The sequence below is a fragment of the Corythoichthys intestinalis genome, chromosome 7, assembly GCF_030265065.1.
Source record: "Corythoichthys intestinalis isolate RoL2023-P3 chromosome 7, ASM3026506v1, whole genome shotgun sequence".
NCBI classification, from domain to species: domain Eukaryota; kingdom Metazoa; phylum Chordata; class Actinopteri; order Syngnathiformes; family Syngnathidae; genus Corythoichthys; species Corythoichthys intestinalis.
The window spans coordinates 59,303,481-59,314,753 of NC_080401.1; the positions used below are offsets into that span (position 1 = coordinate 59,303,481).

Here is an 11,273-nt window from a genome sequence, read left to right on the forward strand (position 1 = left end):
GCCATATTTTTCTGTAAATTATGGTTGGAATGGAAAGATAAGACACAAGACGGATATATACTTTCAACATACGGTGCATAAGTACTGTATTTGTTTATTATAACAATAAATCAACAAGATGGCATTAACATAATTAACATTGTTAAAGCGATCCATGGATAGAAAGACTTGTCGTCCTTAAAAGATAAATGTTAGTACAAGTTATAGGAATTTTATATTAAAACCCCTCTTAATGTTTTCGTTTTAATAAAATTTGTAAAATTTTCAATCAAAAAATAAACTAGTAGCCCACCATTGTTGATGTCGATAATAACTTGAACAATGCTCATGGGTGCTGAAGCCCATAAAATCAGTCGCACCCAAGTGCCAGCAGAGGGCGACAAAACTCCAAAAAAACACAACAAGTGGACATTTCACTGTGCTGTCATTTTAGTTTGTTTGAGCGGGGCATGTGCGTTAATCGCGTCAAATATTTATCGTGATTAATTTAAAAAATTAATTACCGCCCGTTAACGCGATAATTTTGACAGCCCTAATTTTATTATTATTTTTTTTAATTTAATATTTATTATTATTGAATATAACGGAAAAAGAGTTGAAAATTAAAAATCATCATTTAAAAACAGAAAATTAAAAAATGTATACTAATTTAAATTTAAAAATATATCATGGATAAATGGGATAATTTCATGAATAAATTACAGAATTTGTTTTTTTAAATAAAACGGTTTTAAATAAAAATTTCCCCGTTTTTAAAAAAAAATTTCAATTCCTTTTTTTAATTTTAGTTTTGATCAAAAAAGAATGAATTTTTAAAAAAAAAGAATAGTGGGTTTTGAAAAAAAATAGATTTAAAAAATTAAAATTAAATTTATGAAATTAATAATGAATTTTTTTCCCCATTGTTGACTTTTTTATTTGAATTGCCTTGTGTTGAATTGCGCTATATAAATAAATTTGCCTTGCCTTGAAAAAAATAGCAATTTACCTTTTTTTTTTTAATTAGTTATTTTCATGTTAAATAAAATATTCAGGAAATATTTCTTGTTTTCGTTCCGATGGTTTATGTATATTTTTGAACTTGTCTGCCATTGACGTCGCTCGACGTCAAATCTGCGAATGAACGTTCTTTTGCTATCAACCTTCCCACATCAAATGGATTGGACGTCTATCAGTAATAAACTCATTTCATTTGATGGCAAAAGCATGAAAAACCTTATCGCCCCTACCAACATGGCTGCCGTGAGACACCGTTCCCATAAAATTTAATGCATTGACATCAAAATGAAGTCATAACTAGCTTAAACCCATTTTAAAGATTATTTTAGCATCCGCTGCTTACTCATTGGCTGCCCACCCTCCCACTTCAAATGGATTGGACGTCCACTCGTGTTAAACGCATTTCATCGCTCCTACCAAAATGGCCGCAGATCTGGCAGCCATGTTAGTAGGGGCGACATTCCCATCCAAGTCAAACCGACATTGAAATTAACCAATTATTTTAGCATCTGCTCTGTATTCATTGGCTGCCATTGAGGGTGCTAGACGTCCAATCCATTTGATGTCGGAGGGCTGGCTGAACAGTCGTTCATTTGCTGCCAACCCTCCTGCTTCAGATTGGACACCCACTCGTGAAAATATCATTTCAATTGACAGAAGCATGAAAAAAAACATTCTATGCCCCTAGCAACATGGCCGCCCTGAGGTAACGTTCCCCTCAAAGTCAATGCATTGACATCAGTATGAAGTTAAAACTAGCTTAAACCGATTTTAAAGATTATATTAGCATAAGCTATTTAGTTATTGGCTGCCATTGAAGGTGCGAGACGTCCAATCTCTTTGAAGCGGGAGGGTTGGCAGCGAATGAACGAACGTTCTTTCGCTGCCAACCCTCCTGCTTCAAAGGGATTGGGCGTCCACTCGTGCTAAACTTCCTTCAATTGACGGCAGAAGCATGAAATCGCCCCTACTCAAATGGCTGCCCCATTAATATAGTACCTCTGGGCGGCCATGTTGGTAGGGGCAACATTCCCATTAAAGCTAATGCACTGACGTTCAAATGAAGACATTGCCAACATACTTCTCAACCAACCAATATGAAACCATTAGCAGCGCTAGACATTCATTTGCTTCCAACTCTCCCGCTTCGAATGGATTGGACATCTACTTGTGATAAATATTTCAATCCTGTCGTTTCGGTCCCCAGCCACCGGGTGGTGCGTCACTCCGTCTTCATCTGTGCCAGCCACTCTCTAAGCGTCCGGGCGTCAGCCTGTCCGAGCGCCGTCGCCCCTCAGCGGCAGGACGGCGGCGCGCTGGTCTTTGTCGACGTGGAGAACATAAACACGGTGAGCGAGCCGCTCGGTCGGGCCTCGTCGCCACCGCCGCTGACGTCCGATTTTGGCCTCCCAGAGCGAAGCCGGCGTCCGTGAGTTCCACATCGTCCAAGTGTCCAGCGGCAGTCAGCACTGGAGCCTCAACAAGTGTATCAATCCCGCCAAAGAGAAAGGTATCGTCAGTTCTACAAATCGTGTTTACGTGCCATTGACAACGCTAGATGTCCTATTGATTTGAGGGAATTTCTGGGTCACTTCCTGTTGATTTGGAACATTTTATGGGTCACTTCCTGTCAATTTCAAGTCACTTCCAGTTGGTTTTGGGGCACTTGTGGGTCACCACCTGTTGGTTTTGGGCACTTTCTGATTATTTTTGGGCCTTCCCGAGCCACCTCCTATACATTTTGGGTCACTTCCTGTTAATTTCAGGTCACTTCCAGTTCGTTTTGCGGCACTTATGGGTTGTTGTTTTTTTTCCTGTTGACCCGGAATCACTTTCTGATGATTTTTGGGAATGCCCGTGTCACTTCGTGTTGATGTGGGTCTTTTATGGGTCACTTCCAGTTTGTTTTGTGGCACTTATGAGTCTTTTCCTGTCGATTTGGGCTCACTTTCTGATGATTTTTGGACATTCCCGGGTCACTTCTTGTTGATTCGGGCCTGTTATGGGTCACTTCCTGTTGATTTCAGCCTTTTTCAGGTCACTTCCAGTTCGTTTCGCAGCTATTATGAGTTTGTTTCTGTTGACCTGGGCTCACTTTGTGATGATTTTTGGGCATTCCCGGGTCACTTCGTGTTGATTTGGGGCTTTAGTGGGTCACTTTCTATTGATTTCAGGTAGGTTCCAGTTCGTTTTGTGGCACTTATGGGTCTGTCCCTCTTGATTTGGGCTCACTTTCTGATGATTTTGGACATTCCCGGGTCACTTCGTGTTGATTTGGGGCTTTAATTAGTCACCTTCCTGTTAATTTCAAGTCACTTCCTGTTGGTTGTGGGGCACTCGTGGGTCACCACCTGTTGGTTTTGGGCACTTTCTCATTATTTTTGGGCATTCCCGAGCCACCTCCTATTCATTTTGGATCACTTCCTGTTGGAAGGCCACTTCCTGTTAATTTCAGGTCACTTCCAGTTCATTTTGCGGCACTTATGGTTTGTTGTTTTTTTTTTCCTGTTGACCCGGAGTCACTTTCTGATGATTTTTGGGAATGCCCGGGTCACTTCGTGTTAATGTGCGTCTTTTATGGGTCACTTCCAGTTTGTTTTGTGGCAATTATGGGTCTGTTCTTGTCGATTTGGGCTCACTTTCTGATGATTTTTTGGACATTCCCGGGTCACTTCTTGTCGATTTGGGCCTGTTATGGGTCACTTCCTGTTGATTTCAGCCTTTTTCAGGTCACTTCCAGTTCGTTTCGCAGCTATTATGAGTTTGTTTCTGTTGACCTGGGCTCACTTTGTGATGATTTTTGGGCATTCCCGGGTCACTTCGTGTTGATTTGGGACTTTAATGGGTCACTTCCTATTGATTTCAGGTAGGTTCCAGTTCATTTTGTGGCACTTATGGGTCTGTTCCTCTTGATTTGGGCTCACTTTCTGATAATTTTGGACATTCCCGGGTCACTTCGTGTTGATTTGGGCTTTTTATGGGTCACTTCCTGTTGATTTCAGGTAGGTTCCAGTTCATTTTGTGGCACTTTTGGTTCTGTTCCTCTTGATTTGGGCTCACTTTCAGATAATTTTGGGCATTTCCGGGTCACTTGGTGTTGATTTGGGCCTTTCATGGGTCACTTCCTGTTAATTTCAGGCTTTTTCAGGTCACTTCCACTTGGTTTCGCAGCTATTATGAGTTTGTTTCTGTTGACTTGGGCTCACTTATAAGTATAACACCATTTAGTTTGTGACGATTTTTGGGCATTCCCGGGTCACTTTGTGTTGATTTGGGGCTTTAATTGGTCACCTTCTGTTGATTGCAGCCTTATTCAGGTCTTTTCCAGGTCATTTTGGGTCACTTAGGGGTCACTACCTGTTGATTTTTGGGCATTCCTGCGTCACTTCGTGTTGATTTGGGGCTTTTATTGATCGCTTTCTGTTGATTTTGGGTCACTTTCAGTTCATTTAGGTCACTACGTGTTGATTTTGGATCACTTTCTGATTATTTTGGGGCTTTCCCGGGTGACTCCCTATACATTTTGGGCCACTTCCAGTTTGTTTTGGGAGACCTATGGGTCACTACCTGTTGATATTGGGTTACTTCATGTTTATTATTGGGCATTCCCAGGTCACTTCCTATACATTTTGGGTCACTTCCTGTTTATTTGAGGCGTTCACGGGATTTTTTTCTTGTTGATTTCGGGTGCCTTCCAGTTGATTTTGGGATACCTACGAGTCCGTGTTAATTTTGGGACTTTCTGATGATTTGTGGGCATTCCTGAGTCACTTCACCGTATATCTTAGGACACTTCTCAATGATTTCGGTTCACTTCCTGCTTGTTGTAGACACTTATGGGTCAGTTTCTTTTGAGTTTTGTTGAGTTTCTGATGATTTTCGGGCATTCCCATATCACCTTGGTGTAAATCACTAAATTGAAGTTTTTTAAATTGAAATACTTTAAGAGCCACATTATTGGACATCTATCATTGTCAATGGCACTGTAAGAGGTTTTGAGCGGTTTGCATTTTTTCCCTCCAGATTGCAAAGTGAGCAGCAGAGAACGAGCCAAGCTTTGCTTCCGGGCCACACCGTGCAAACCTCCGCAAGGTGCGCTACCAGCTTGCCGTAGACGGACGTCGTCAACAGCGCACCGATGTCGCTGACCCTTCTTTGTTTTGTAATTGCAGATGCTTCAGATGACGCCAACGTCTTCACCTTCTCCGATGTCAGCATGGGCAATGAGCTGGTATGCGAAACTTTAGGGCGCACGTGATTAATCATTGGCTATCATTGACGATGCTAGAAGTCCAATTCATTTGGCCTGGGCGGGGCTAATGAATGTTCATCCATTCGCCCCTCCCAGTCTAAATGGAGCGGAAAATGACACTGAAAGATGTCCATCCAGGTTTCCCAGTCTTTGTATTGAATTTGGTCCACTTTCCGATTTTTGGGCATTCCTGAGTCACTTCGATGTGCATTTTGGATCACCATCCAATGACTTTGGTTTACTTCATGCTTGTTTTGGGCACTTTTGGATCACTTTCTATTGAGTTCAGTTCATTTTCTGATGATTTTTCGGGCATCCCCGAACCACTTCATTGTATATTTTGGCTTAATTCGTAATAATTTTGGTTCACTTCCTATTTGTTTTAGTAACTTTCAGGTCCCTTTGTCAATTTGGTTTCTTTTTTTGAGGATTTTGGGGCATTCCCGAGTCACTTCAGTGTATGTTTTCGGTTAATTTGTCATTATTTCGGTTAACTTCCTATTAGTAATTTCTGGGTCACTTTGTTGATTTTGTGTACTTTCTGAGGATTTTGGTGCATTCCCAAGTCACTTCAGTGAATATTTTGGGTTAATTTGTAATGATTTCAGTCCACTTCCTATTTGTTTCGGAATTTCCGGGTCAGTTTGTTGATTTCGTAACACTTTCTGAGGGTTATGGGGCATTCCCAAGTCACTTCAGTGTATATTTGGGGTTAATTCGTAATGATTTATGTTCACTTTGTTTGTTTTAGTAACTTCTGGTGACTTTGTTGATTTCATGTCACGTTTTGAGGATTGAGGTCACTTCAGTGTACATTTTGGGTCACTTACTCTTGATTTTGGGTCACTTCCTGTTTTTTTGGGCAGTTCTGGGTCACTTTGTTGATTTCATGTCACGTTTTGAGAATTTTGGGGCATTCCTGAGTCACTTCAATGTACATTTTCGTTCACTTACTCTCGGTTCAGGTCACCTCCTGTTTGTTTTGGGCACGTCTTAGTCACTTAGTTGATTTTTTGACAGTTTTTGGGGCTTTCCCAAGTCACTTATGTGTACATTTTGGTTCATTTACTCAAGATTCAGGTCATTTCCTGTTTGTTTTGGGCACTTCTGAATTTGTACACCTTGATTTTGTAGACATTTATATGTGTGAATTTTATAATTTGACAAAAACTGACTGATAGCATTGCTTCCTGTTTCAGATAGTCAGTTCGGCCACGCCGTGTGGCGACTTCTTCTTCCGGTGCCGCCGCACGTCCGAGTCCCGGCGAGCGGACGCCAGCCGGTCCGGGTCCAGGACGCCGTCGGGTAGCGGGAACCCTGACGAGGACGCCAGGGAAGAGCTGCAACGCGTGGTGGGCAAGTGCAACCAGCTGGACTTAGACATCATCGTCATCTGGAAGGTTAGCTCCCTCTCATCGGGTGTCTACGTGCACGTGTGCGTTTAAAATGGCGTGTATTTTTGCGTGCCAGGCATTTGTGGTGGAGGACAACAAACAACTGATTCTGGAAGGTCAACTCCACGTGGCGTTGCAGGCCTTTGGCAAGGAGGCCACTTCCTTGACGCCCAAACAGGTGATGTCGTTCTCGCGTTCTTTTTTTGGTTTTTTTTTTTTTTTCAGGGTTTTATTGTCAACGCTCACCTCAAACGTTCACTGTGAATTGAAATGAGTTTATCACTAGTAGGCGTTCGACGAAGAAAAATTTTAAATGCTTTATTTTTAAAATTCATTTTCTAAACCTTTGAATTATTTAAAAGTTTTATGTTTAGATTTTTTCCTCATTTTTGACCATTTTTAATTATATTTTCTATTTTTATTTATACATTTTTTTAAGATATAGGATTTAACATTTACACCAATTTTAACCAATTTCAACTTTTCCATTAACTACACTCAATTTTCTATTTTTTCACTTTGTAGTTTTTATATTTTTTCATATTTCATTTCTACATTTTCCCCTTTTTTTAAAATTTTGATTACAAATTTTAAATGCTGTTTTTAAATTTATTTTCTATATTTTCTACCGTTTTAAAATCTAAATTATTTTGAGTTTTTCCAATTTTTAGACCGTTTTGTTTTTCATCTTTTTTATTTTGATTATCAAATGTTTTTTTAATTTTCTAATTTTCTTTTTACTGTTTTAAAATCTAAATTTTTAGTTTTTCTGAATTTTAGACAGTTTTTTTTTTCATCTTTTTTGATTATAAAATGTTTTTTTTCTTTTTTTTCTATTTTAATTCATCCATTTTTTGAAATTTAGGATGTAACATTTACACCTATTTTAATGATTTTTTAAATTTTTTTTTAATTAAATTTTTATTTTTAATTACATTTCTATATTTTATTTTTGGGAGGGGAATTAGTTCCGTTTCAGATTTTCTAATTTTAATATTTAATAAATTTTAACTCGAGTCCAAAATTGATGATTTCAAACAATTGAAATATGATTGTATGCATGAATAAACTCTAACCCTCCAAAACTTTAACAGCAAATTCCAATGAGTTTTTCCACGACCAATTTTGTCGAACGTTCACTCGCCGCCTCGGACGTCCATCCGTTGCCGTCAACGGCGACCGAACGTGTTGAACGTTTCGAGCACTGACGCGCGGGAATTTGTCGCCCTCTTCAGGAATCTCAGGAGATGGTCCTGCTCAAGTTCAAGTCGGAGCCGCCGCCTCCCGCCACGCTGCCGTCGGCGCAACTCGCGCAACTGGTCAAGAGCAACCTACAGTATTCGGAGACACACGCGCACGACTTTGCTGCCAACAGGTGGCGACGACACACACTCACGCCAAAAGAAAACATGGTTATAAACTGTTCATTATTTTGTAGCGTTTGCGTGGTTCCCGTTTGCTTGGTTTTGTCCAACTGCTGCTGGACGGACGTGGATGTCACCGTAGACCTCAGGCACAAAACTATCAGGTGAGCAAACTCTTTCAGCGCCATTGACGTTGATAGATGTCCAATCATGTGCTGACAAATCAATCACCCTTTTGCAAATGTGTTTAACTCTAGTAGACGTTTAATCCGTTTGAAGTAGGAGGGTGGCAGCCCTCCCACTTCAAGTAGATTGGACGTCTATGCCCGTCAAAGAGTAAAAAGCAGATGCTTTGACGTCAATAAAATTGAGAAATAAGCTAGTTGTGAGTTAATTTTCTTGTCAATGCATTGACTTTGATTTGAAACAAAAATAACAAAGACAAACAACAGTAAATATTAATCATTTTAATCACCATAAAAAAAAGTAAATATTCTTTGTTTATATTTTTAATGTTTATTAATTGAAAGGTTTATGATAACTAGTTTTTTTGAGGTCATATATACAGTGGGGAGAACAAGTATTTTATACACTGCCAATGGGAAAACCCATTGGCAGTGTATCAAATACTTGTTCTCCTCACTGTATATGTATCAATATATATGTATGTATACACACACACACATATTTAATAAAAACGATAGGCCGGAAATATTTATCATTTTTTAATTCTGATTTTTAAAAAAATTTTCTTAAAGTGAAAAAAACATCTTTTTTTTTTTTTTTACAAATTTCTAATATTTATTAGTATTTTAAAGATAGCTGTAGCTTTTTTTTTTTACTTCATATATATATTATATATATAACTTTTATAATAAAAAATTTGAAGCCATAATATTTTTTATTTTTAAAAAATATATATATATATATATATATTTTTTTTTTTTTTAAATATTAAAAGTATTTTAAAGATAGCTGTAACTCATGTTTCATAACTTTTTTACTTCATATATATATATATATATATATATATATATATATATATATATATATATATATACAGTATATAATAAATAGGCCATAATATTCTTTTTAATTTTTCTTAGTGTTCATAAAAAACTAAGAAAATAAAAACATTGAATTTTTTTTCATATTTGTAATAATTACAAAATAGCTTCAAGATGGCTTAAAATTTTTCATAACATGTTTTTTTTAGATCATATATATATATATATATATATATATATAATTTTTTAATAAAAAAGAAAGACGTCGTAATAAACTTTCATTATTAAAAAAAATGTTGATAAGACAAAGTGGGGAAAAAAACATTAATAATTTTTTTTATATTTTATTTATTATATATATTATATATATATATATTATATATAACTTATACTTTTATATGTATGTGTGTGTATATATATATATATATATATTAGGGCTGTCAAACGATTAAAATTTTTAATCGAGTTAATTACAGCTTAAAAATTAATTAATCGTAATTAATTGCAATTCAAACCATCTATAAAATATGCCATATTTTTCTGTAAATTTTATATATATATATATTCTGTAAAATAAATTGTTGGAATGGAAAGATAGGACACAAGATGGATATATACATTCAACATACGGTACATAAGGACTGTAGTGGGCATTTCACTCTACTGTCATTTAAATCTGTCTATGCTGTCCTCACTCCGAAGCGTCTACATTTTTTTCAAAGCTAGACAGCTAGTGAACGACGCCTTAATAATTCTTCTTCCTTTTTCATCTGATTTATTAATAAAATGGCCTCAAACCATTGTCCTCTTTAGACCGTCGTAAAACAAAAAAAAAAGTGCACAAGCATTGCATTAGCAACAACGTTAGCTTAGCACGCTATACAGGTTCACTAAACATAAACAAAAAGCGTCTCATACAAAAAATAGAACATTTCGCTTACTAACATAATATGTACATTCTTTACAACAACCACACTTACGGACAAATCTTGTCCAAGGATCATATAAGCACAACATTATCAGCCCGAGACGTCGTGCAGCCATATTGAACTGGTAAGAAAACAATAAACCATGTCGCAAAGCGACCACAAGAGTTCGCTGTTGGACAGCATAAAAAGCCTTGCTGTAAAACTTACCAAAAGGCAGAATACTTTCTGAGCGGGACATGTGCGTTAATTGCGTCAAATATTTTAACGTGATTAATTTAAAAAATTAATTACCGCCCGTTAACGCGATAATTTTGACAGCCCTAATATATATATATATATATATATGTAGTGTATGCATTTTTTTAATTTAACTTTTTAAAAAATGTTTCTTTTTAAACAATACGGAAATAAAACCTCAATATAAACTTAAAAACATAATTAACCCTTTCAGGGACTGTTAACTACAGTGGAAAGCTATTTAGTCCTATATAAATGTCATCAAAACAAATCATAATTCATGGACTACATGAAAGCGTTTCAAAAGCACTTTGTCATTTAGAAAAAAAAGTCATTTTATCTATATTTAAAAACATTTTTTATTATTGAAAGAACAGTAAAAATCCTATGATTCCATTTTATTTTTATTTTTTCTGTGGCTAGTTCGGAGTGGAGCGAGTGTTCCTTCACGTGGGTGGGCCAGACCCGCTACAAGCTAACTCTGGGTCCCCGCGGGACCCATCGTCTGCAGCTGCGAGCCTGCTTCCTCCGGCCTGGCGTCTACAACATCAACACGCCGGCGGTGCGCGCCGCGCCCGCCTCGCCCGCGGCGCAATACGACCAAGTCGCCCAGCGCAACGGCGGGCCGGCGCTGGTGGTCATCGCCGACGCCAACCAATGAAGAATAACGTCGGGCCGGTCTTCCGTTCTAAGCCCGGGGACCCGATTCGCTGGGGTTTTTAAAGTGCTCGACGGCGTGACGTCACCTCTCGTGTTTATGGTGTACTATATTTATAACACATATCATGTACATAGAAAATAAATGACTAATCATTCTCCGCTAAACAGGTTGTTGTGCACTCTTGTATGTGAAAATGAGACAAAGGCAAATTTCATCCCTTCATATATTTTCTGAACCACTCAATTTCAAATTTTTTTTTCATTGCACTCAATTTTTTTTCCTATGATTTAAAAAGTTAATTTTTAAAATTTTATTTTTGGAGTGGGGTGTTTTTCCCCGCTTCTTTTTTCTTCTTTGTAGTAATGGTTTGGTTTTGGGCCAAATTGATCAAATCAATCAAAGTCTTCACTTTTACGGAGCCCCTAAACTA

General features: G+C 37.6%; 1 protein-coding gene across 4 annotated transcripts in view; it reads left to right on the forward strand.

Annotated features, from left to right (window-relative positions):
- trappc8 (trafficking protein particle complex subunit 8) overlaps positions 1–11,016 on the forward strand; it is a 35,491-nt gene extending 24,475 nt beyond the window's left edge. For 3 of the 4 annotated variants that reach the window (XM_057842017.1, XM_057842018.1, XM_057842019.1), the window contains 9 exons: positions 2,207–2,348; positions 2,413–2,509; positions 5,023–5,091; positions 5,172–5,230; positions 6,451–6,651; positions 6,722–6,823; positions 7,881–8,020; positions 8,084–8,173; positions 10,606–11,015. In XM_057842017.1, coding sequence (XP_057698000.1) covers positions 2,207–2,348; positions 2,413–2,509; positions 5,023–5,091; positions 5,172–5,230; positions 6,451–6,651; positions 6,722–6,823; positions 7,881–8,020; positions 8,084–8,173; positions 10,606–10,843 — 1,138 coding nt within the window. In that variant the 3' untranslated portion in view covers positions 10,844–11,015. Of the gene's footprint in view, positions 1–2,206; positions 2,349–2,412; positions 2,510–5,022; positions 5,092–5,171; positions 5,231–6,450; positions 6,652–6,721; positions 6,824–7,880; positions 8,021–8,083; positions 8,174–10,605 lie in introns of all 4 variants that reach the window. The other variant, XM_057842016.1, reaches the window with a different exon arrangement.
- The last annotated feature ends 257 nt before the right edge of the window (positions 11,017–11,273 follow it).